We start from the raw sequence: 27980 nt of genomic DNA, 5'->3' as shown, positions 1-27980 counted from the left end.
ATTGGCGAGAGGGACTACCGCGAACCACGTTCGATGTGTTGCCTCTCTGTTGACCTTGTAAATTTGTACGTAAGTGTAACAGGGAGGCAACACGTCACGCGTTCGCGGTAGGCCATCAGAATCAGATCTGATTATTTCATGTCAGCTGTTCTTTGATGCAGTTACATGAAAACCATAATACCGGCTAACCATTTAATTTAGTCTATTTATATCACGTCTACTCCTCGAAAAACATAGACGCGAACATAATTATAATTCATTTAGTTATTTAAAAGTGTACGTTACATAACTATAGTCCCAAAATGAAAACTCGGACAAATCTGAAAGTCTTAATCGGTTAGTTTATTTTTATTGTAGTCCTCAGAAACTTAGGAAGAGGTGTTGATTATTTGGTATTTTTTTAGGCGGGGGCACTGGCTTCATAGGTAAGCGTTTGGGTGATCTGATTTCAAAACATGGGTATGATGTGACGAACGTTTCTCGAATGCCGGGCAGAAACAACATAGGCTGGTCTGATATAGCAATGAGAGGTTTGCCTGACAATACGCATGCTGTGGTCAATCTTGCGGGGCAACAGTTTATGGACTTCACCAAGGCCTGGACGCCTGGGTATGTATGACTTCATTTTTTGCTACAGTTCAAAGGTGCGTAGGGTTTTTTATACCCGCAATAATAAATAAATAAAATTTACAAGACTTAAAAAAGTTTAGTAAAGTAATGCCTATTTGAGTACTTACGTTTTTTATTTATAGTTTCAATTTCTGACGTTTTCAGGCAACACAGACCACATTCAGTCTGTACATCAAAGTAGAACAATACCTACTTTTTACATAACTCTATAAAAAGTGTTCTGATAAACTTTTTTTGTTTTTAGATTTAAACAAAATGTTCAGAATTCTCGAGTTTTCACTACCAAATCATTAGTAGAAGCCATAAACAAGGTAGAAGCTAAGCCTAAGGTATTGGTTGTGGTCACTGGAGTTGGTGCATATGAGCCGTCAGAGTATAACAAGTATGATGAAAGTAGCACCGTCACTGGCTCAGACTTCTTCTCTAGATTAACTATTGAATGGGAGGGAGCAGCCAGTAAAGTAGACCCGTCCGTTAGACTTGTAAGTACATACTGGTTATTAACACGTTCATTGCCAAGCGCCCCATTGCCAATACAAAATGAACTTGGCAGTGAATGTGTTAATAAAAATTTTCAATGATCCAAATAACCCATTAACATATTGATAACATGTGTTGAATGGATACATTTGTATGTATTACACATTCCTACAGTTTAAAGATTCTTATCCTTATATCTTAATATTTCCCAAATTAGACTATTTATTTCAATGTTTCCAATAAGTATGTATAAATTAGAATAATTTATTGAGCAATATTAACAATATTAAAAACATAAGTGAATTCCTATTTTCAATATTTTTCTCAATAAACTTTTGATATATTGTGGTTTTAGGTTATAATAAGATCCGGGGTAGTGATTGGCCGAGAAGGTGGAATGATAAAGAACATGATCCTGCCATTCTTCCTAGGACTAGGTGGGCGTATTGGCTCAGGGAAGCAATTCCTGCCTTGGATACATGTGGACGATCTTACAGGAATCATCAAATTCGCGATAGAAAATGAAAAAGTTGCTGGAATACTAAATGGTGTATCTCCTCACATTGTAACTAATCAGGATTTTACAGCGGTAAGATATACCTAAGAAATATATTCAGGATACATATGCAATGCATGTTCCAATAAACAGCTGAAGAGAAAAAAATCTTTTACTTTACACATTAAAACTGTGGATCTTGTGAAAAGAGGTGCAAGTCTTGTGCAGGTGAAGAAGGGCGTAAGTTCCATATAACAATTGTACCCTTTTTCACTTGAGCTGCGTGAGACTTGTACCCCTTTTCACTAGAGTCATAATTGTATGTAAGTAAGTAATAAGTATTTGAAATTAAAATGTAAAGTATATTCTTTACATATAAATTAGGTTTAATCCTAGACTAAGTTTGCAAATATAGTTGGTCAAGCAAATCTTGTCAGTACAAAAAGGCTGCAAATTTAAAAAATGTAGGTGTGAAGGGTTATCGTCCCATAGAAAATTTGAATTTAGCGCCTTTTTCTACTGACAAGATTTGCTTGACCAACTATAATTTTATATTTACGTTGTTACCCAGAAATAAAAAGGTTTTTTTTATTTGAAATTAAAAACAGGGTGGCCACTTTCTGGAAAACCGGGAAAACCGGGAAAAGTCAGGGAATTTAGCTAGTCATGGAAAAGTCAGGGAATTGTCAGGGAAATTTAATGGAGGTCAGGGAATAAAAATTGTCTCTGTATGTACATAATATAAGTACATAATAAAATAATAAAAAAATATTAATTTTACCATCTGCAAACATTATATTATATCTACTATAATTAGTCTAACGCATTCACTGCCAGGGGGCGTGGCCTAGGAACAAACTTGTATGACGGTGGACGCACATTTGCGTCGGGGGCAGTGAATGTGCTAACCTGTTCACTTTAAAAACCCGCAAACGATGTACAGATAAGCCGTTTGGCACACGCATACCTACTAGAGGTCAAAACAAAATTTTTGACCCGCAGTTCCTAAAAATATTTCCCTTAGGAGGGGAGTGCTGAGTCATTGTTTTTTTGTTTGGGAAAGAAAATATTTTTTTTTTCAGAAACTTATTGTGTGTGGTATCATATGAAAGAGCTTTTTGAGGCAATTCTAAAACTATACCACATCATTACATTTCAGCCATTTTTTTATGATTAAAACAAAAATAATTTTCAAAACATACCAAGTTTGAGCTTCTCCAGATACGATATGGCTGATTTTCTATTTGTATAATATACCACAAATGATACGTGATATCCTCACATCTAACCCTAATAAAGCAATTTTGAAAATAATTACATTTAGTTTTTTTTTTAATTTTTCAATAATACTAAGTGAATACAGTCCTACTTCAGTACCTATTTTACGAAACTTAATGGAACTGTACTGCAGATACGGTGCCTATTAATCATAAAATGATACGTAATATCCATATATCCAACGGGAAATACCTCTTTACTACAGTTCCATAAGTCTCGTAAAATAGGTACTGAAGTAGTACTGTGTCACTGTAATAATGAAAAATTAAAAACAAAACTAAATGAAATTATTTTTAAAATTGGTTTTTTGGGGTTAGATATGAGGATATCGATATCACGTATCAGTGGTATATTGTACAAAAAAATAATAAGCCATATCGTATCTGTTTCTAAATTTTTTTTTTATCCCATAAAAAAACAATGACTCAGCAAATTTTTTTAGGAACTGCGGGTCAAAAATTTTATTTCGTTTCGACAAAAAAACATGTTTCGGTCGGACACTAAAGATTTTTAACCGACTTCAAAAGATTAGGTTTCTCAATTCGTCGCTTTGGTACCATAATACGCAAAACGTTGAAGTCTAGTACTTACTAATACGATTAAGGTCGGTATAAAGTGTTCTCTTTAGTATTTCTCGCTGGATTATATTATATGATACATTTAATATCCAATAAATTCAGTACTCCTCTGTACTGTTTCAATTGGTTTTTCCTGTACAGCTTTCAACAAAAATAAATAAATTATTGGGTAATTGTATGAACTGTTGTATGAACTGTGATAGCAAATTACAATTTATAAATACAATGAAACAGTACAAAAACGTCACCTGACGTAGGATGTGAACCCACGACTTCCGTCTAACTATGCTTTCGCTCTTACCAACTGAGCTATTCAGATACTAGGTACTTCTTATTATTTCCGTTTTTGTATTATTTCATTGTATTGATAAATTGTAATTTGCTATCAGATAATTCTGCAAAAACTCAAAAATGTATTCCAATTATATATTTTATATTTATTACATTTAAGATTATGGTCAGGGAAAAACTTGAAAAAACGCCTGGAAAACCGGGAAAAGTCAGGGAATTTTGGTTATAGTAAAGAGTGGTCACCCTGTAAAAACCATTAGGGTACAGTTAGCCACCGAACAAGCTATAAAAGAAGTTCTATATCAATTCCTTATTCTGAGGTTGTTATTCTGCACAACGACTTGTTCTACTCACGGCATCATAAAAGCTTGCCAGGTTCAAGTTAATGTTTTTTTTTCAGTCTTTTGCCAAAGCTCTCAACCGACCAGCTTTCTTTCCTGTGCCAGAGACAATTCTAAATGTTCTACTCAACCCTGAGAGAGCCATGCTACTGACCAAAGGACAACACGTTACGCCTAAAAGAGTCATGGAACTCGGATATTCGTACCAGTACCTCAACTTAGATGACGCATGCAAGGACGTCGCGCATTTGTTTCCAAAGAAAACTGCAAATTGAGGAAGTACGTATTAGCGTTGTTGTAGCTTTCGTAATACTTTTGTCGCCACTCGAATACATCAAGAGCAAAAGAGATGGTGATCGATTTCGAAATCAGATATTTTTGACTGACTAGAATACGAAAAATCGGTGCGTCATTTGACCTAATCAAAGCGAATGAGGGGGTGCACCTCGCTCTCGCGCTTCTGCGCCAATCTGAAATAAATAATTCTTACTATATCAATACTGAGGGGCTCAGGACCTACCGCGAATCACGTTTGTTGCCTCTCTGTCGCACTTGTAAATTTGTACGTAAGTGTGACAGGAAGGCAACACGTCGAATGTGGTTCGCGGTAGGCCTTCTGTACTCACCGACAAGTTTGAGGGCCTACTGCCAACACCGAAGTTCGCAAATTGCGGGCATCTTTCTCTTTTACTCCAATTTAAGGTGTAATTAGAGTGACAGAGAAAAATATATGTCCGCAATTTGCATACTTCGGTGTTCGCGGTAGGCCCTGAGGAAGGACAGCAGTCGATATTTCGCTGCTACTTCCTTAACTTGCCTTCTGTTTTGAACTTATAATTGACAGGACTAAACTTTCCTAATAGTGGTATTCCACCTGTTCAATTTCTTTGTCCAATGTGTATTGCATCTCACATTTTGCTTTAATGAGAGAGTGAGACGCACTGACATTGGACAAATAAATTGGACCACCCTAATTTACATTATTCTTCACCGATTGATACCGATATTTTTAATTCCTTTTCAGACCTTGACCAAAGTTGCCTTCTTGAACCCTCAATAGACTAGCGCACTGTACATTGCCGGAAATTATTTGCCTGCGCAGTGAACCCTCAAGAACTATGATGCTGACCTAGGGACAATACTTAGGAACTACTACGAGTATAAAGGATGAAAGTACGGATAAGTACTCTTAAAAATACAGACACACCAAGAATTCATCTAGATTATCTACAATCTACAAGTAAGAATGTGGCATACCTAACTATTTCAGTCAAAGATGTAAATAACTATAGATAGTCAAGCAAATCTTGTCAGTAGAAAAAGGCGCATAATTCAAATTTTCTATGAGACGATATCCCTTCGCGCCTACATTTTTCAAATTTGCCGCCTTTTTCTACTGACAAGATCTGCTTGACCAACTTTATCTAAAATGTAGGTACAGTCAACTGTAAAAATATGGGTGCACAAATCATCTCAAAAATATGTCCCATAGCTCTTATGTCAGCGAATTAAGAACTATCAAAACTATGGGACATATTTTTGAATAAGTTGGCTACACTCAAATTTTTACAGTTGACTACCTGCTGTTCATTTGTTAATAGCAATATCAAATTCTAATCTCGTAGTCTTACAGATGTATTCTAATTTTGATTACATGATATGAATTCGATCTAGATCGGATCTGTCAGTGTCAAAAGTGACGTTTTTGGTTGAAGAAATGTCATTTTTGCACTGACAGATCCGATCCACATCTAATCATACCTGTCCTGTCCTATAATTAAGATTAGAATACGTCTGTTAGAATGTAAAGTCTATTTCAATGGCATTTAAATTTTTATGGTCATAAACTAGATTCAAACTCATCTAGCAAAGATTTTATACGGTGGTATTAACAAGAGGAATGTTTTACTACCCATCATTTATTTGCATTTGTTTCTTAATAAGTCATCTCATCTAGAATCTAGAACACCATTTATTATGCTAGCCATGCCATCATTACAAAATGAAAAACTTTAATTAGGGAATACCCACCAGTAGCAGGCCTATGGAACTATCCGCGCGAGCTCGGATTTATACCTAAGAATTTGCTACCGTTCACGGTAGAAAAGCAAGCCAGTTGGTTGTAGAGATGGGCGAAATGTGTCAGTAGAGGGAAAAGATTGATATATATCTTTTTACCACTGGGATATGTATCACTCTTTTATATCTTTATATCCGTGTGTATCAGTTGTCCCGCTTGTAACTGTATCGACACTTACTGACTTTGCGTCATCTTATGAATGAGAGAGAGACAGAATTGTTATTATAACGTGGCTACATTTTCATTTTGTATCATGATGGATATAGATTGGTACATTCACAAGGAAGCTTGATTTGGTTGGTATTGTCATGCGCAAGAATATATTTGCCTAATAAAATACCTTATTGCTTTTTGTTTACATTTTATTAAATGCAATGCAATTTAACTCATTAACCGAATTAATACCTCATCATTGCATCCTGCGCGAGCGAGATATACTATACTATCTACTTCTCGTTCCCGCGGAATAGCGAATGACGCGTCCGAATCCGCCTGAACGACCGCTGTCGCTCGTTCGTGTTACTTCGGTCGACACGCGACCGAGTCATCGCTTTCGCTTTAGTAAATCGTTGCCGAGGGAGTGAGCGGTACGGATATACTGATACATTCGGATTCGTAAAGACAAGAAGAGTGATTCATGAAACGAGAAAGATATATATCTTTTTTATCTATCACTCCTGAGTTACCCATCTCTAGTTGGTTGCCACACGCGCTCACACACACACGTCACCGCGCGCCGCACTGTCAATTTTTACGATAGTTATAAGCTACGTAGTTACTATTGAATTTCTTTAGTTAAATATGTAATGTTTATTACGACAAATGTATATGAATATTTGAAATAGGTAGCAAATTTTTAATTTATTTTGGTAAATGTTTATTTTAACGACAGTAAGTTAACTTTACATCGGAAAATACCTACTCTTTTATGCTCTGGTTAACTTATAATTAATTACCTGTATTCATGGGTTCTCTATGATTTTTCTTTATTGTGTAACATTAATCTCTGTCTGGTTTTAAATTACACGAAGTTTTAAAACTAATACTTGTTGGAATCATTGCGCGGTTAATAAAACGGCGTAAACACTGCGGTTACTGCAGGGACATATGACCTTTAAAAATGAGTATTTCGCAAACACTAACGCATAAACGGAATATTAGGTATAAATTAAGATTTAGCTTTCCTTTAAATTCACTCCGCTATTTAAGTAGGTATTTATTTATCATTTCTAAGCGTCAGCAACCCTAGCGTTGTGCCGGTGCGCGCGGTGCGGGGAGCGGCGCGCTGAAGGTCACTCCATTGTATTTTTGTGTAGGTATCAAAACGGTAGGTATTTGCGTTTTCTTTGAGAGATAAGTATCTGTTCGTAAGAACTATTATATAATCTGTGCCAGTAGGTACTGTCAGTGTAATAAAATTGGCACGGACGGAAAGTGGCAGAAATATGTAAACAAACGTGTTATGTGAACACATTTTTGGCACTTTGTTAGTGTCGAAAGTCGTATTAATACCTTGACTGTATAAATAAACAAAACCATTTTGACTAAGTACATAGATTAGTTTGTTATTGAATTGAATGTTGTTTTATGTGCAATATTTACAATACATACTTAGTGATTAAATGATTAATTTAATTTATTATAATGTAATTAAATAAGAAATTAAAGTACCTACCTTGTAAGATTTACAACTAGCGCTTTTTCATTTCGTACAAAATATTTTAGTTGGGTACCTATTATTCTTAAATCAGAACGACAAGGTTGTCAAATAATAATACGAGCAGGATAATTAAAGATAGTTTTATTAGAAAATAATAAATTGCTCTATTTTAGCTACAAATAATATTATAATCAAAGAAGAAAATAAGTAACTATTTAAATGCATAAATCTTGACACTTGAATCACAAGAAAATTTTTACAGACCCATCCATCTATTTAATTCGCTTATCCATCTATTTAGTTTGCTTTTAATAGCCCACTTCGCATCACTTGCAATACATAATACGAATTCTTAGAATATTAAAATATTTTAAAACCTTAGTTGACGCGTCGGTGATAGGTGAGCGTCAACCTTACACTACCAATTCTGCCGTGCATGACTTAAACAACAGTAAGTGCTACTTTTGCGATTTTTTGTTTTTTCTTGATCTTGGACCACCATGTCAAGACGCACACATGTATATAGTCCACGTGCGATTATGATAATGGGAACATATAAAACTCGAGCAATCCATGTACAGTAAATCAGAAGAATTTAGTAAATTATTGAGGTAAAACTAACTAAACTGCAGTAATAAAGTTGTCGGCTGTGAATTTTGAGACTACTGATTAAAATACAGTAAAGGTCTCACGTTAATCCTATATTAACAAGTAAAGTGAAGTTAATACTTACGCCAAAAACTGTTTAAAATGCAGTACAATATAAATGTTCTAAAATATTTGTACTGTGTTTGAAATGTTATTGATTTTTCAGCATAATTACTAATTAACCCATACAACCCATTTTTTCATATAGTCATTTTGTACGTAATTGCTATTTTAACTGGGTAAAATACAGCCAAGAATATAGGTACAATCTTAAAATATTTATTTATATCATTCAAGACATATATAAAATTTACAATAAATATCTGCTTATATGCTTAATCCTAATAATTTATTTACTTATACTATCTGTCTAAATTATATTCTTAAGAGTTTTAATAGGCCTAACTAACAGAAACTGCTGCTATATAGTCCATTGGGACCTTTAAAAATGTAAACATACGAAACCCCGCGACTAGGTCGATTGGCAAATCAATCAAATCAGTATCGTATATTTACAAAAATGTAGGTACCTCATTGAACGATCAAGTCACATGGTTTTGTTTGTTTGCATTATTTTAATAATAGAGTAAACGTAAACACAACTGCTTCAATTTAACTTTATAAATTATTTTTTGCCCCACAATCACGATCATAAACAAGAACACATTTTTAAATTATTCAAAAAATGTATATAATCTAAAAATGCATTTAAATTCACTTTCAAAATTATAATTTTAAATCTGTCGATATACTTAAATATTAAAAACATCGATCTTCGAGTTTTTATCATTAAATTTATGTATACGACTCAATATTTAATTAGGTACAGTCAACTGTATAAATATGGGTGCACAAATCATCTCAATAATATGTCCCATAGCTCTTATGTCAGCGGATTAAGAACTATGGGACATATTTTTGAATAAGTTGGCAACACCCATATTTTTACTATGTAACTTCATCATGGCAAGACCAGGTAATCGCCTAGTGTCACATGAGAATTATCGGTTCACAACATGTTGCTTTGACCCGAACGACCCAATCTGATAACAAGACAATTGGATGGTGCATACAGAAAGCAATGCCTCACGTGTAGAAGTCACGTTGAGTTAACACCAGTTATGATCTGAAAGTTACACCTTAGGTGTATTCCATGTACCTAATGGTTGAAATTTGAGTAGTGACAATATATTATACTGAGCGACTTTTATTATGGGACCAATATCGAAATCGCGCAAAAAAATTGGCTTTTTTTCATATAGATTTTTTATTTCGGGCTCCGGCTCATGTGATCCCGCTGATTTCTAAGGGACAGCCATGGTATAATAATGTACTCCGCCTGGTACTCTCTTCCGACCACGTGACTGACACAAACCTACGTCAGTATGCGACAGCGCTATATAATAATATGCAATAGCGCTATATAAACTCTCTGGGAAGAGAAGGCCCTGTTTTATTAGACTATTGGGACTTTATAATAAAAGCTGTTCATGCAGTGTGACCTCTAAAGTCACTAAGCAGAGTATGGATAGTGACTAAAATTACATCCTGTATTTGGGATAAATTACTGATGATATAAAATTATAAAATTATTATGAATTTCGAGGTTTTACCAAGAAACAGTGAACAGTTTGTCATGTTTTGTACCGCAGGTTTCTTCTAACCATTTTGCTAACATTCACAGCCAGATTGAGAGTGCTTAATCTTAAGCGTTACTTCAGATGGATCTAGGAGATCGAGGATGGCAGGGCCGCGACATACAAAGGTAGTGTACCTAGATCTTATAAGAGTATTTTTCGTATATTAGCAACTGCTATACGGTGGTTGGCCATAGACATTTTTTGTTATACCTACTGATATTCGAAGCATTAATGAGGAACTACGTTTAATCAACTGAGGCGGCGTTTCCAAGTTTGGAAATTATCGCCGTTTGGTCAGTTCCTTCACCGCTGACCAGATATTTCAATTGTTGAAGTAAGATGAGACTCAATTTAAGCCATCTACCGCGGCGAATCTCTGAACAAGTTTGGAGACGTATTTGCGTAGGATGTCCTGCCGCATGCGGCCGACGTCGAGCACCTCATCGTGGTTCGCTTCGTCTGTTGCGTCCTCGCACGTCACGCACTCGTTGGTCACCAGCGACAGACCGAATACTTTCATGTCGCAGTGGCGGGCGATGATAACCTGATGAAAAAATAAACAAGTAGGTACCTATTAATAAAGACTCGTTGTTTTACGAAGTGCTGGGATAGGGGTCATGGCAATTAGGAAACGGATCCAAAAAAACTAAAGCATGACTATTTTTAAAAGTAAAACAGGTAGGTACCTATAATGTCTTCTCACATTCACTGCCAGCGACCCGGTAGGCAGGCTCTCTGTTCGTAGGCGCTTTTTGCTACATACGGGTGTACCCATTGTTATCCGCTATGCTACGTAAATACAACTTACGAGTTTTAAGCAGTTTCATGAAATTACCTCATGTACTGTCGACATGCCGACTGTGTCGACTCCCACCATTTGCAACATCTTCAATTCTGCTACAGTTTCGAAGTTAGGGCCTCCGAGGCAGGTGTATACGCCTTCGCGTACGATGTTTTCTATGTTCAGTTCCTTCGCTACCTGAAAGTATATTTAAGGAAAACGTTAGTATAGGTACCTATTTAGTAGGTAATATTTACTTACAAAGTAACTAACTTAGGTATCTAAGTATGTTGTCAGGCTTGGCTTCATAATTAAAGTTGTACATTATGTCACAGTATAAGAACAGTAGTGAATCTTCATAGAAATGTGCCGCTGCCGGCTTGAATGTGTGCGTGCGCGCCGGGCGCCGTGTACGCACGCGCTGCCACGCACACATTTGCATAATATACGGGGGAATACGGTGGCGGCTAGAGATGGGCGAAATGTGTCAGTAGAGGGAAAAGATTGATATATATCTTTTTACCACTGGGATATGTATCACTCTTTTATATCTTTATATCCGTGTGTATCAGTTGTCCCGCTTGTAACTGTATCGACACTTACTGACTTTGCGTCATCTTATGAATGAGAGAGAGACAGAATTGTTATTATAACGTGGCTACATTTTCATTTTGTATCATGATGGATATAGATTGGTACATTCACAAGGAAGCTTGATTTGGTTGGTATTGTCATGCGCAAGAATATATTTGCCTAATAAAATACCTTATTGCTTTTTGTTTACATTTTATTAAATGCAATGCAATTTAACTCATTAACCGAATTAATACCTCATCATTGCATCCTGCGCGAGCGAGATATACTATACTATCTACTTCTCGTTCCCGCGGAATAGCGAATGACGCGTCCGAATCCGCCTGAACGACCGCTGTCGCTCGTTCGTGTTACTTCGGTCGACACGCGACCGAGTCATCGCTTTCGCTTTAGTAAATCGTTGCCGAGGGAGTGAGCGGTACGGATATACTGATACATTCGGATTCGTAAAGACAAGAAGAGTGATTCATGAAACGAGAAAGATATATATCTTTTTTATCTATCACTCCTGAGTTACCCATCTCTAGTGGCGGCAGTGTGGGCCGTACCGCGACTGTGATCGCGCGCATTCGAGTACGCTACCCGCCCGCTCGCATTTGTCTGCTCTGACGGTACGCCTTAATTTTTTTGATCATGACTATGAACAGAGGCAATAGTATAAGTAAGGTACTAGATTGAAAAGCTTGATTATATCACTATTGTATACAATACTTTTTCTACGAATCAACAAAAATAATACTTTAAACTAGTAGAATCATACAAACAAACCAAACCAAAAGTATACAGCTAAGATACGGGAGCAGCCGCGATACCTTCATAATACTGGTACGCGCCCCGGCCGCCGCGGCCCGGCGGGCTGGTCAACGACACCTTCTCGTAACTCATGAGGCCCTGGTACTTGCTCCGCGCTAAATTCAATTTTTAGACAGTTGTTTTCTCGATTTTGGCCACCGTAGCCTATGGAGACTAACAAGCAACACTAAGTGGTTTTCGTAGTCTATGGATGTTGCTATATTAAGGGTATCACATGCGCGTTTCTGATTTATGAACCAATTGTTTCTACTATACAACCTAAAATAAATAATTAATTTGAGCTATGGTTTTGTTTCGTCCTCTTCACCGCGGCGAGCTGTGATTGGTCATTTTCATTATAGTTGACTAAACTGTATCGAAATGAATATTATAGTTGAGTTGGGAGCCCGTACATTAAAAATACCCATTTGCAGTTTGGTATAAGAAATCTTAATTCAAAAATTACAGTCGTACAGTAGAAAAAAAATATAGTGTCTCAATAACGACTCCTCAAACCCGGACTTGTCATTCTTCATAATACCTACTTGCCCATGCTTCCCTAAAACCTTTTTACTATTAAAGTTATACGTAAGGATGAGAATTTACTTTAACCGCTAACAATAAAGCGTTCCGAACATGCAGAAACCGGAGGAATATTTTTCTGTATCGAATTTATAATTTTTTTAATAACTGCCATTTCCTAATGTTAATATATAAAAAGCGTTTTATTTATACTTCATTTATGAATTGATAGAACATTTCATTATATTATAATAAATAGAAACGTAGTGCTACTCATAATACGCAAATATATTTAACTAAAAATAAAAGTGACAACCCTAAGCGCCAACGCAAGAGTAGGCAAATAACTTGCCGAGCGGCCTTAGATTCACTACTGTTCTTAGTGTACTGTGATTATGTCCTACATATTATGGATCTCTTCAATCCAAGTATGGCTAGTCATTAGAAATGACCTTACTTAGAAGCCACTTTAGTAATTACTAATTACTCGTACTTACTAACAGTTAGCATACGTTAGTAATTATTTTGAGCTGATTATACATAGAATAAAACAAAAATCATTATTTACATCGTCCAAAATCGGCCCCAACGTAGTTTTCGAAAATAGAAAAGGAAAAGAAAAACTTGAACAAATTTACTGTGTAATCTACTGCGTATGTACCTACCTATTACATCTACAGAGGTTCCTGATAAGTAGTAGGTAAATGACATTATTTATTCCAGGAATCGTAACTAGTAACAACTGGTAAGTAATATGGTTGTTGTGTAAATGAGTATGGAATGCGTGGAATAGAATTTCGTTCTAAAATTAATGTCGTATCATCAATGGTCATGGTCCCTTAGTTCCAGAATGTTTTTATCATTCATTGTTAGCCGATAACTGTGTTTATATTCTAGTAGTCGAATCTATACTAACGCATCGTAGAGATAAGCTGTTTTGTTATGTTAAGTGTGCCAGATGCAGCTATTAGTAACCCTCGCGATAACCTCGAACTTACTCGGAGCAGTTACGGTTGCATCAACCACGATGGGATCATTGTTATGCGTGCCGGAGGGGCGTTATGTATCTATTGATTTTACTATATTTCTAAGAAATAATCGTACCTTCGACAGCTGAAGTAGATGGCGTACGGCGCTATATTACCTACAGTACTTACGTAAGTCAATAACTTTAGACAATCAGAGTAACCGCATAAAAGAGAGCCGTACAGCGCCGTCTACATTAGCTGTCTAAATTCAAAACACGTATTTGTTACTTTACGCATCTCATATAATCAATGAATCTTTGATATCCGTCCATGCGTCAGATTGTTTGCTACCTCAGGTTGTAATTTGTCTTTTCTGTAGGCATACCAGCCAAAACTACCGTAAAAGTATATATAACTTTGCCTTTAACATATCTTTGCCCACCGCGTCATAGCTCAGTAAAAGCGGAATAACTTAAAAGTTAAAGCCCCTGCTACACGGCAGCCGACAAGCCCCCAAACCGCGTGGCCTTGGTCTGTCCCGGACCGTGTAGACAGTTGTTACCAACAAAATTTCGTTTGACCTCCGGACGCCCTTGGCATGCGAGCGCGCGCCAGCGACCGCGGTCTGAGCGGTCGGTCCGGAACCGTGTAGCCGCCCGACGCCGACCGCACTAGGCCATTTCGCTTGAAGGACGCGCCGTGTGCGCTCGTGTGGTTAATAGCCATGCCATGGGTACTCAGTAGCATTTCTAATAATTCATCAAATACTTTCCTCTTCATTCTCAGAAAGTTATGTATGTCCCCGTAGCGTAGTCCAGCGAATTCATTAAGTTGAAATGACTCAACAAATACCGTTTTTTGAGCAAGCGTTTCATTCATATACCCTTTTCTTTTTTTACAAACTTTTTATTAACTTGCAATATACCTAATGTAAGTATGTAAACATGTTTTTACGGGTCAAATTTTGCAAGTCAAATTAGACCCACTTTCTAGTTTCCGATGGAGCTGAAAATTTGCATACATATATAAGTCGGGTGACAATGCATTATTATGGTACCATAGAGCTGATCTGATGATGGAGACAGGAGGTGGCCATAGGAACCCTGTGATAGAACAACGCGACCTAATTGTGTTTGGGGTTTTTAGAATTGTCTCGACGAGTATTAGATGCCTCTGGAAAGAAAAGTACAGTCAGCAATAAAAGCTTGTACCAAATATGATTTTTTTGCCAAAAACTTATTTTTTTGTCATTGCACTAGTATGAGTAGGTAGGTTAATATGAAATTTGGCGCCCCGGCCAATAAGTTTTGCCGCCCCAGAAGTGAAGGAAGAAAAACAAAATGCAATCCGCCAGGGGTGGCATACGCCGCCCTTAGGGCCATACGCCACTGAGTAGGTACTAATGCCACGCCAACTTTCTGAAAGGTTAGGGGCCATTTTGTGCGCTTGCAATACGTGTTGTCCGTCCGCGAGTTCTGAACACACTGTGGTTTGCCACCGTCTAGCCAGACAACTCAGACGGACCCACACACCAAGGACAGACCAAGGTCAGACGGTTAGTAGGCTTGTCGGCTGCCGTGTAGCAGGGGCTTAACAGATACACTTTCTGATGAAAGTGAAGAAGAAGTGCACTTTAGGCAAAGTTTTATACTTTTACTGTACCTCTGTGGTACCTCTAGAACTATTTCTGCTCGGCGGTAGCAAATACTAAATTTTAATCTCGTACCTACTTAACTTTTGGTCGCGATTTATCGTTGGTTATGTAGTGTTATGTACTTACTTCTTTAGCTATTTTCCTATATTCCAAATTGTACGCCTTGTTCATCGGAGGGAAGCGAGGTCCAAATCTCTCGTCGTTGGGTCCGTGGAGGGGATTGTTTCCAGCGAAGCCCATCATGTTGATGTGGTCCTTCACAATCATGAGGTCTCCGATTTTGTAGTTAGGGTTGAGACCACCAGCTGCATTGGTAGCGATCAACGTTTTTACTCCCAGGAGCTTCATCACGCGAATCGGTAGACAGCACTAGAATGAAAAGAAGTACATGTATTATTAATTATTATATTATTAGGTACGAGTACCTATTTATATTACTGCTAGACTGGCTCTCTTAAAATGAAGCTGCATGACGTGCTCGCGGTATACATATTAGGTAACGCTCTTATTATAACCTATGTAGTGTTTTTTGTTACGTAGGTAGGTAATCGTCAATACAGATAGACACAAACATAAATAGATTTAAAGTACATTTAAAGCGACATTTAATTAGCAAAGCATATTACTGTATTCAAGAGTTTTTAAATGAGAACTAGATGTTTTAGTTTAGTTTTAATTAGACTTACGTTGCTATACCCTCGCAGGGTTCATGTTGAAACTGTACTTAGCCCTAAGATCTTCTGTACACATGAAATGCAATAAAATATATGAGTATGAGTAGGTTGATCTTTACCTACATTATAATAAACTTATGAATAAAACGACGTTCGTTTCCGCGTCACCGATAAAGATTGTTGGTGATTTCTCACTATCTTTCAATACAATTGGTCAACATTAAATGCCAAGCATAAAATATTAATGCATCCTTGCGGAATTCAGCATCTAGTGATTTATGACAAATATATTGTCTAGGTTTCTTCTAATAGCCCTTTAGACATAATCCCATTTAATATTCCAATGCACAAAGATCTTCTTTACTTGTAAAAGTTAGACATTTGTTTAAAAAAAATCGTATTGTAGACGAGAAGTTTTGATTTTGTAATCTACGCTGAAGGCCATATCCATCATGCTAAACACAGACGGCTTAAGAAAAAAATAACCAAATATACTGACGCAACAGCGTTATCTCTTCGATAATGTTTACCCTCTCATTGTGATGCTAGTAAAAACAACTGATAACCCCGCCGCTGGGGATCGAGCTTGCTTTGCATCAGCCACAATATTTTCCATTCAACCTTTGAATTTATTCAATTATAAATAATCCATAGTAACAACATTTAATGAGAGTACCGCTAACGCCGTCAGGTACCTACTCATATTGCCGAAGATATTTTTTTGGTGTCATGCGGTGATTAAATTAGTCGCTTTTACATACAACTGCATTTCCCTACGTACATTAGAATAGATTTGTCAATAATTACCCAAGTACTTAGTAAATAAGACCCACAGCCCACAGTATATAGACAGCAATTTTAATAATTAGGGTTTTTGATAACAAAATACACGCATCTCAAAATCTAATAGAAAATTTCAACACGGTTACTTCCCATATACGTATTATATTTATTTTATTATTCACTTACATCAAAATACAAGAGTTTCATCAGTTCATCATCCAAAGATCATCTACCAAGATGCAGCATAAAATTATGTATTTTTTAAAGTATATAATTTTACTTGAAAATCTTGTACATTTTCCGATTAAAACTATAGCTGTTGTTGAATGGCAATGTAAAGTTGAATATAAAGATTTACTTACCATCCAAAGTGGGTAGCCTTCATAATAGTGGAATCTGCCTTGCATGGCGACCACTGGGACGCCCGATATCTTGCCGAACACCAGTCTGCCGTGATGTCCCTCCACCGTACTCACGGGGAAGTTGGGAATTTCTTCATAGTCTACACTGTCTGGGTCTTCTATGTGTTCTGCTAATGAGCCTGAAAATAGGAATTATCCATGATTATTTTAAATGCAACAGTTATTAAATTAAAATTACTTAAAATGATTCACACATGATGGAGTTACATCGTCGTTTGTTATAGGTAACTACTATAATTAATGAAAATTATAAAATCCCTAATGTAACAATCAATCTTCGTAAAAATAAATATGCTTAAAGAAACAAGTATTTAATATAAGTACCTAGTTATTTAATTTTCTCTTATTTGTATTTTATCTTTGCGGATAAACTCACAAATAACAAAAACATTTCGATAGCTCTATCTATATGACACTGATCCGTCCTTAAGCCCTAATCGAGCAATCGTTCTTCATTTGGATTTATTTTGGCTAGATGTATTTATGAAAAATAATTAGTTTGTTGCTATAGCGGCTATAGAAAATACATACATATATAGGTATGTATTACATACATACATACATAGATAGGTACTAAGAAACTGTCTACCTATAACGGTTTTTGAGATAGAGGACGTTGACAGACATACGGACAGACGGACGGACAACGTAAGTAAGCGTAGTAAAATGATTCGGTTTGGCACCCTTCGGGTACAGAACCCTAGAAATTACCTCTATAAGTAGGTGGCATGATACCTATTGCTTGTAGGTAAATACATGCGTAAACTAGAATCTAAGGAAGGACACTAAATAATCATTTATTTTTGTAAAATTTTGGTTAAATAAGAAACGTGAGTTATACACATTCCTCTACTCTAAATTTTAACTTATAAAATGCCCAAAGCATGCCTAAAAATGTGTCAATAAATACCCTCTTTCCAATACGCACCCAACCCTGACCCGCAGATGATACCGATGTGAGGCCGAACAGAGGTTCTGGATAGAAGGAAGTTGGCGGTTTCCACCAGGGTCTCGTACGAATATGAGCTGAAACCAAGCGTAAGTACACGACTATTAATTGTCTATTTACAGTAGAGGTACAGTCACCTGCAGTATTATGTTACACAACGAAGGCTGTAAAAATATCTGACGCGATTTTATTTGTAGTCATAACTCATAAGATTGTGTCACATATTTTTGCGGCCTTCAAAGAGTAACATATTATTGCAGGTGACTGTACCTACAGGTACAGTAAGGAACAGTCATCATCTACACCTAATACACTACCTAATAGATGTACACGCCGTAGAAAATTCAAGAGAATTAAGTTAGTCTTCACCTGAGGATCAACGCAAGGATTGTACAATGACCGCAACGAATAGAAAAATAGATTGAAAAAAAGTAACGCGCGTATTAGTTTTCTACGTATATCAGGTATTTATTTATGATATTAATTTTGGCAGCCACATCCCATACACCAAAATATGAGCCCCTTATTTTAAGAGGTATTTGTCTGTAAGTATTACATATTAGTTAGATACCATATTATATTATTACACTTCACTACTGAAGCAAAATCATTAGTAAATTGTAAGCATAATTATTAGCAATAATTACCTAGGAATAGAAAAAGCCAGTCTTTGAAAACTATATAAAAATTACACCATGGCTTATTTTACAATTAAGTTACTCGTATATTTAAATACGCTCCTAGCCTTTGCCATTATTACGAGTAACTACTACCAGGTAAGATAAATAGTAGGTATACACCATACACGTGGAGTTTCATGTTTCTGATGATCTGAATTTTCAATTTAGGGGTCATCCATTAATTACGTCACACGAATTTCTAGGTTTTTTGACCCCTCCCCCCCCCTTGTCACATTTGGTCACATTTTGGCAAACCCCTCCCCCCTAGTGTGACGTCACATTTTTTCTACGAAATCGCCAAATCGAATTAAGTAAGTACCTAAGTATTATTAATATTTTATCAAAATATTTTTCGACGATATAAATATTAGTAATTTTATAACCCAAAACTGCTTAGGAAAGAAAATTAAAAGAATTAAAACGATTATCGTTTTAAAAACTTGTTATTTAAATGTACAGCGAATAAAATAATAAAAAAAAAAGTTCGGTTACTGATGAAGTTAAAGTGACGTCACAAAATTTGTGTCTCCCCCCTCCCCCATGTCACAATATGTCACATTTTCTTGACCCCCTCCCTCCCCCTAAGCGTGTGACGTAATTAATGGATGACCCCTTAGTATAATGTAAGTATACATTGTTGTAATCGTGACGTGATGTAAACCTATAGAAACTAGTAAGCTTATTACTTGCTCCCAAATTTTCTAATATTCGACTTTATCCTGCACAACTTAGAGTTCATCTTTACTTATAGTTTAACCCTTTTTAATGTTCCTAGTATTGAACATGCTCTAGGTATTTCTTGTGATTATGGTCATTTTGTTGTGTCTTCCGTGCAACATACCGAGGCTGTCCTTAACAACTTGATACGTGATTGACCAGATTCCTTTGAGGGTATTGGTACTAAATTGATGCAAGTTTTTCTTATGGTATTAACTCGACCAGTTTTATTTATTTTAGAAATAGTAAAAGAGCAGATAAAATATGTAAGTATATGGAAATCAGTGCGAATTAAACTCGTCAGCTGCCTGTCTAAAATAAATTATATAACTTTACATGGCGCTTCCCTTTCCAATTTTGTGACCTATGTATGAAACGAAGGAAACTACCTATAGAAAGCAATCCATTAAAATCAGATTATTATTTTTGTACTGTACTTATAATTTTCCTTTTTATTTGTTTAGGCACTTAAGAGATCTGATTTTGAACTTATGAACATAATAATAAAATTGCGTTAGGCACTTTACCTATTGCTGAATTGAATGTAAAATCCAAATGCTAGTGTAAGTACCTATGTAGGTATTCTAAAGGAATTCCTCCCGCAGAGGGATTTTTACTTGTGGTGACATTGTGATTAACTAGGTAACAAAGTGAATACTTAACGCCAAACTATATTTTGAAAGCTATTGCCCGCGAATGATGATGATGATGATTGATAAAAACTACCCGATGTCCTTTATCACTATCAGGCCCAAACTATCTCCATATATTTTTTTTTCCAAATCGGTTCAGCGGTTTAAGCGTGAACAGACAGACACACTTTCGCATTTATAATATTAGTTAGTATGATTCGTGTGAGTTTGTTTCCAAACGGCACACATTTTTTTGTTTTTTCTTTGCATTTATTTTAAGAAGGGTTTTTATTGCTGTATGCGGTATGACCGGTTTTGGTATTTGGTTAAAGAAAGGTTCTGATTATAAACGGAGTGCACATACTATCTTATGAGGATAGAAAAACTCATTCAATTGTTTACGGCAAGTAAGTATTTTTGCGCAATATAATGCCAAATTTCCATTAGCATTTCAATGGCTTTACGGCCGTCATCCTATCGAGCAGTAGGGTACAGCTAGTGGTCGGTATAAATAGCCATATTACAGTAAAAAGGGTCCCTAACTATTTTGTTACATTATGTATGTATTTATGAATTGGTAAATAGGATAGTATTACTTACGTAAGTATTCTCCAATAGATCGATAACATTGAAAATCGTTAATGTCTCGTTGATATTTACAAGTGTGATATCGTGTTCTTGTGATTGCGTCCAATTAACCCTGGTTGACATTATGATTTATGAAACTAGTTTTTATCATGTTAGTACGTTGTTCCAGACAAAAAAGTAATATACTCGTATATTGTAGTTTGTGTGACCTCTTTATTATATGTATTTATTTACTTAGATAACGTTACGCTCAGTAAATCACAACGACTGATGCGACCCTTTTAAAGTAGTATTGACAAATGACGTGATATATACAGGGTGGAAAGGCACGACGATCCTTCCCGGAAGTATTAGGTCGTTTAAGTGATACAGAGACTATTGGTAATGGTAAGAATCGTTAATTGAGTAAAAAATAAAAATTGCAAAAATACTACTTTTTAACTGTGGTGATAACCCTATAGCATGTGCACATGACGGCTAGATTAAGGATCTCCGTCGGGAAAGCTCGGGACTTTACACTTTTTTCCGATCGTTGACAGTATCGCAATGATGTATGAATGACGCATAAATGTCAAATAAATCAAATGCATGCAAAAATATTACAAACAATTTTATTACTTTCTTAGATAATTACTTTTTTCCAATATTTAATACTATCTTCTTTTCACATACGGTGTTCAAATGTACCTCCGTGTATTACAACGCCGCCGCAGCCCGTACCCGAGTATGTCGATGCACATGCGATATAGTGTATGCTCTTCGTCATTTATCCTCCGCAGAAAGCACCAATTAGCCTTTGTCTCATTTCGTCCGCAGTTTCACATTCCGTTTGGTTAGGTACACCATATCTTTTACACAGCCCCACAAATTTAAATAGCCACGAGCATCTAACATTTTTATTTGAAGAATATGACATTCAATAAGTATAGTTCAATGAAAATTTAATTTCAAACATCAGACGTCTTGTCTATTTCCTACCACGCAAGAAGGTTTGTTAGTTTGGTATTTAAGAAGTATTTATTCTTGATTTATTCTTAGTATTTAATTTTTGCAAGTTCATTTGGTGCAACTAACACAACCTACTTGTTATTTTTAATTATTTTAGATAGTTTCCAATTATTCGAAAATAATTTTGTGAAACGTGTTAAGAAACTAAAACCTTTTTATCAGTCAAGGAAACCAGAGATATTTATAAGACGATTGCGTACTTTTGAGTGGTTGTCAATGTCACCATTTGAACTGTCGTTGTAAACAATGTTGTGGTTAGTATTATTAATATTAAGGAATAACATAACTATTTCATTCAAGTATTGAACAAGTGGAACCACTAAGAAAGCGAAAATCCTGCAATGATTCTTACCGTGCTGTAAGCAGACCTAAAAATGGTTAGATGGCAACAAATTAGCATAATTTCCTGTCGAATACTGATTGTTTACAAGTAAGTTCATTGACCCTGTCACCTGTTAGGGTTAGAACAAAGTAGTTTTTTGCGTGGATGTTTAAAAGGTCATAATTTAGAAACGGTTGCCCATATTAACATAGTTTCTATGGAGAAAATATAGAGCTTAGGCTAAACTATCTCCCATTTCCGGAAAGGATCGTCGTGCCTTTCCACCCTGTATATTTTTAAGAAAAAACATAGATATTATTAAAATTATGACCGAGTTGATTTGTACAGTAACTATAATAATGAAATGTGTTAATGTTGAAAGTTCATAATAAGAGTTTTACAACTTACAACTTTCAATCGTTTTAATCAATCCTATACAAAAATATGTGCATCTACCTACTGATATTGAATAACTATTTTTCTATTATTCAGTATTGTCTATTGCAGCGATCGGCAACCGGCGGCCCGCGGGCCGCATGCGGCCCGCGAACCTCTCACTTGCGGCCCGCGAACCTCTCACTTGCGGCCCGCAAGCCTCCCTGGCTATTTTGTATGTAATATTGACTAACGACAATGTCTAATAAAGTCATAAATATTAACAAAGTGCGGCCCGCGTCAACTTCGTTAACTATTCTATTGTCTACTTAGTCTATTGTATGAACAATTTAGAACAACAACACAAATTATAAAACGTGCGACATTAAAACTGAAAATATTTATTGAATAAATTTACCCGCCCTTATCCGTCTTAAATTTATCTGACCACTAGGCAAAAATTGACTTGTAGAATATATTAAGATAGGTACAAGATTATTATGGAAGAACTCACAAGTAACATAATTAAGGTGTGTATGTATATGCGACTTACCTGGCCTTATTTCCATTGCCATTTACATTATCCGAGTTCAATTCAGGCAGGGCTTTCTTCGCAGGAACGTATTCCTCGTCATTTAACACTTTTTCATTAACTGGAGCCATGTTTACGTCTAGATATGTTTCGAGATAAGATCGAGCGGTTCTGTATCGTTCGATGTCCGAGCATGCAATGCGGGGACCGTGGTCTCTCGGTTAGTTTTATATCTCGATATGACAGACCAGGGATGATACTACTCGGTGAATCAACAAACGCACGTTCGTCGATTACCACTAACTAACCAGTTTAAAGTCTGATTTCTTTAATACATAGGTGCTATTTGGTATCTAAGGTCACATTAATAATAGACAAGACTCAAGAGGTCGTTGTTGAGGAAGATTATTTTGTGAATAACACTAGATATTGTTCAATTCCATTTGTTTCTGTGCTCATCAATGGATGAATTGCACTTGATTGACCGAAGCGAAGCGAAGGTCTACGTTTTGACTCGGGCATTTTGCTTTCGTATGTCCGGATGTTCTCCTCTACAGGTCGCAATTCTTAACCGATTCTCGTGAAATTTTGTGACCGAATTTTATGACTAAATAAAATTTTTTTGTCAATCCGGTTTTTGGAAATTTTTAAAAATGGCGGAGTCGTGATACCTGGCGCCTAAACAAATAGTCGTATCGATATCATAAGAGTTTTTTCTTTTTGAGACATGTTTACAGAGTTAATAGCAAAAAATGCAGAAAAAAATTATCGCGGGTTTAGGCGGTATATAGATATTTAGTTTTGTATTTCCGGATGTTCTCCTCTACAGGTCGCAATTCTTAACCAATTCTCATGAAATTTTGTGACCAGATTCTATGACTAAATAAATTTTTTTTGTCAATCCGGTTTTTGGACATTTTTAAAAATGGCGGAGTCGTGACACCTGTCGCCTAAACAAATAGTCGTATCGATATCATAAGAGTTTTTTCTTTTTAATATATGTTTATAGATTAAATGGCCAAAAATTCAGAAAATTTGTATCGCTGGTTTCGGCGGTATTTAGATATTTAGTTTTTACTTGAAAATGAGTAGCTAAATTTCGTCAGCTTTAGTAAGAACTATCATGGCGCATTTTGCAAACGTTCGCTTTTTTGTTTGCATAGGGAGGTCCCTGGTTCCATCCCCAGTAATTGTATGCTGCTACATAACTTTTTGTATTTTTTTATACTTAAATTTCGTATCAATTGTTGTTTTTTATTTTATTTTTTATTTTGAAAAAATGAAAAAATCGTATTTTTTATTTATCAAGCGCGGTCTAAGCGCATTCGTTTATTTTTTGCAAGAGATGATGGCTTTTTGCGCTTTAAAGAAAATTTGATTCTTTAATATACGGCGCCATACCTTTGGCCTATGCTCGTCTAGATGGCGACACCATTTTATATTTAACAATTTTTACTCATATCAGTAAAAGAACATGGGTCATAATCATATGGCGTTCTAAAAATAAAAAAAATCATTTATCCATACATATATACATTTATTGATATTTTTTTTTCATTTTCATTTTAATCCTGTATCGAAAGATGGCAGTAAATTTACTGTGACTACAAAATTTTGTATGACAATAACCCTCTACTACGTATAGGGACCGTGCGCGTTGGAGGGTCTGCCATCTTGTGGCCTGAATCGGAAACATGTACATTGCCAAAACAAGTTCTACCATCTACCGTTCTTGTAGGTACGTTTCCTTATGCATAGTAGGTTCTGTCATCTTGTGGGCTACATCGGAAGCATAAACGTCACATTTACGCCTCACGCCAAAAATCTGACGGCTCCTATGCTACCCCCTATAGTTCACGCACGCCCACTATAAATAGGGACCGTGCGCGTTGGAGGGCCTGCCATCTTGTGGCCTGAATCGGAAACATATGTGCACATGTACATTGCCAAAGCAAGTGCTACCATCTACCGTTCTCGTAAGTACGTTTCCTTGTGCATAGTAGGTTCTGCCATCTCGTGGGCTACATCGGAATCATAAACTACTCATCTACGCTTCGCGCCAAAGATCTGACGGCTCCTGTGCTGCCCCCTATAGTGCATACACTTTATTCTCTTTAGATTAGATATTTAAATTCTTACTCGAGAATAAGTAACCAAATTTCGTCAGCTCATCTAAATGCTATCATAGCGCAGTTGGAAAGACGCTTACAAGCAAGGATATGGGATAGGTACCCGGTTCGATCCCCAGTAAATGCAAATTTTTTTATATATTTTTTGCACTCAAACATCGTACTGCTGATTGATCAAGCGAGCGCGAAGCGCGAGGTAAGCGTATTCGTTTGAGTTTTTGTTTGAACATTTTTTTTAGCGGTTTTAGTTCAAGGGCATGGCTGTTCCAGGAGTCAATTTCCACTTACGTTTATAGCATGGGCGGTCACCATCCATAAATCGCAGGGGTTAACATTGCCTAGGGTAGTGGTCGACCTTGGGCTCAGGGAACTAGCTGTAGGTTGCTCGTACGTTGCGCTTTCCCGGGCTCAAAGTCTAACTAACAATAATGTTAGTTAGACTTTGAGCCTTTTAATTTGGATCGCCTCGCTAAAATGGCCCATAATTTCCGCAAATCATTTTTTCTTCAAGGTAATTACTCCGTTCTCATTTTTTCCCAGTGGAATTTCTTCGCTTTATTTAATTTTTCGTGTACATTTTTTCATAAACAAAACTTTCCTTTTCTCAATTTATTCCCTTTTCTTTTTAATCCTAGTAGTTAAAATAACCAGTAGGTTTTTTTTTTCACTAACTAAATATTCTCTATCTCCATATTTTCTCTTTTTTTTAATGCTAGTGGTAAAAATAACCAGGTTTTTTTCAAATAGGTAGGTTAGGGTTATTTTTTTTGATGACCCTAAAAACGAAACTGCTCCTAGAGATAGGTAGGTTAGGGTTATTTTTTTTTATGACCCTAAAAACGAAACTGCTCCCAGAGATAGGTAGGTTAGGGTTATTTTTTTTTGATGACCCTAAAAACGAATCTGCTCCCAGAGATAGGTAGGTTAGAGTTATTGGCTGACAGCGTTTGGTTTTTTACTTGTAGTTTTTTAGATTATGCTTTAATTTTAGTGTTTTTGATATTTGTTGTATGTGAAATACCTACAAGTAACAAATATAATTACTACACTATTAACATACAGTAACAAGAAAATATTATCCTAGATATTTAAAAGAACGAAAACTATAAGGAAAAGATTAATTTAAAAATATTAATAAAAATAGGCGATTGCGGAAGAAAACCATTGGGAAAATATGGGAACGGAGTAATTGCTACCGAGAATGAATGATTTCGGGAAATTATGGGCAACGCAAAATATGAGAACGGAGTAATTGCCTCGAAGAAAAAATGATTTTCGGAAATTATGGGCCACACTCGCGCACGAAGCTTCTTAGTTGCAGTTTACAGGTTAATGCAAAGGTAATGTTGGTTTCCTAACATAAGTAGAGTTAGACCAAGAAAAGTCTGCAGAGATTTTGACACTGGCACAAATAACATTGGCACTGCGTGTGCTGTCAAAATCTCTGCAGACTTTTCTTGGTCTAACTCTATCCACTTTTCTATACAATTAGTATGGCGACGTGTATACTTAAGGGGCATCGACCGTACACTGACATCGGGATGATATTTTTATCATGTTATTTAGTAGTCATCGTGCGTCTCGCTTGCGCCAATACATGTACGGACAAGAACGAGTGAAATGCACGATAACTAAATGACATCAGTTAGATGTCTTTCTGATATCTGTGTAAGTTTGAATTGGCCTGTTAGCCAAAAATTGTTTCGTATGTCCATATGTTCTACTCTACAGGTCGCATATCTAAACCAATTCCCGAATTTTGTAAGCAATTGATAGTTAAGTTTTTATGGTCAAATTAGATTCTCTAAATTCTTCAAAACAACGGAACCATACATTTATTCAGTTTTAAACTCTGCTCGCGAGGTCTACAGCTCACAGAGCCACTAGTAAACTTTAGGGGTCAATATTTCCAAACTGCCATAGATTTACTCAATTAAATTATGTTGTACTTACGTCAGTACTTCTTATACATTGTTTCTGTACTAACATATAGAATATTTGAAGTCACTTTTCTGTGTAGAGTATTTTATTATTATTTAATATGTAAGTCGAATGCGTCCCAGATGTTATTGTCATACAGAGTGGCTAAAAAATAAGTGCATTCCCGTTGCGTATTTTTTAACCACCCTGTAGAACAGTTGCCAGTCCATTATCTACCTACTTAAAACTATACTGTAAAATAAAAGTAGGTAAGTATAAAACTTTGCCCTTTAACATAACTTTGCCCACCGCGTCACAATTATGTTAAAGGGCAAAGTTTTATACTTTTACACGCACGCACGTTCCCAAATTATATAGAGGAATTAAAGGAGCTTTTGCATTAAACTAAACTGCCTAGCTTCTGGCTGCGTACGTGTTTAGTACCTATTTGTTTTGATTTTGACAATATTGCCTTGGAAATGGCAAAAGGCGATATCTCAGACAAAACTCGAATATCTGTACAAATAGGTATGTTATTAAAATTGCGCATTAATTTCGCGTTGTTGATAGTATTTTACACAATCATGATATACTTAGGAACTTTATTAATAGAGAGCTTTTCAGTCGAAGATACCGTCTTTAAGCCACGATTCTTATAACTGGGTGATACCTAGGTATGTGACCTCTGTTGAAGGATAAATAGTGCAAATCTCAAGTTTCACATTATCCACCTAATCAATGACAGGCTTCGGGTGCGGTTAATTGCTGTCTGTGCAAGGTCGGCTAGATCAGTGTCGCGGGGGACTGTCCAATGAT

General features: G+C 36.2%; 3 protein-coding genes across 6 annotated transcripts in view; 1 reads left to right on the top strand and 2 right to left on the bottom strand.

Annotated features, from left to right (window-relative positions):
* LOC134795561 (programmed cell death protein 5) overlaps positions 1–27980 on the bottom strand; it is a 487306-nt gene that overhangs the window by 18347 nt on the left and 440979 nt on the right. The window lies entirely within an intron of this gene.
* LOC134795450 (epimerase family protein SDR39U1) lies at positions 176–5296 on the top strand. Of its 2 annotated transcripts, none has more exons than XM_063767292.1 (6): positions 176–336; positions 405–609; positions 875–1112; positions 1466–1699; positions 4154–4373; positions 5119–5296. In XM_063767292.1, exons 1-5 carry the CDS (start codon positions 303–305, stop codon positions 4367–4369), a joined length of 927 nt encoding a protein of 308 aa, XP_063623362.1. In that variant the 5' UTR covers positions 176–302; the 3' UTR covers positions 4370–4373; positions 5119–5296. The 2 variants fall into 2 exon arrangements, with proteins under 2 accessions (XP_063623362.1, XP_063623361.1); XM_063767291.1 differs by having other exon boundaries at positions 5132–5295.
* Positions 7960–23309, bottom strand: LOC134795449 (purine nucleoside phosphorylase-like). Of its 2 annotated transcripts, none has more exons than XM_063767290.1 (6): positions 23137–23309; positions 18241–18338; positions 17253–17431; positions 15560–15802; positions 10958–11101; positions 7960–10666 (listed from the first exon to the last, which is right to left on the bottom strand). In XM_063767290.1, exons 1-6 carry the CDS (start codon positions 23244–23246, stop codon positions 10469–10471), a joined length of 972 nt encoding a protein of 323 aa, XP_063623360.1. In that variant the 5' UTR covers positions 23247–23309; the 3' UTR covers positions 7960–10468. The 2 variants fall into 2 exon arrangements, with proteins under 2 accessions (XP_063623360.1, XP_063623359.1); XM_063767289.1 differs by having other exon boundaries at positions 18223–18338; positions 23137–23307.

Source organism: Cydia splendana, chromosome 12, assembly GCF_910591565.1.
Source record: "Cydia splendana chromosome 12, ilCydSple1.2, whole genome shotgun sequence".
NCBI classification, from domain to species: domain Eukaryota; kingdom Metazoa; phylum Arthropoda; class Insecta; order Lepidoptera; family Tortricidae; genus Cydia; species Cydia splendana.
Note: the sequence above shows the minus strand (reverse complement) of the source record. Positions and strands in the feature narration are given on the sequence as shown.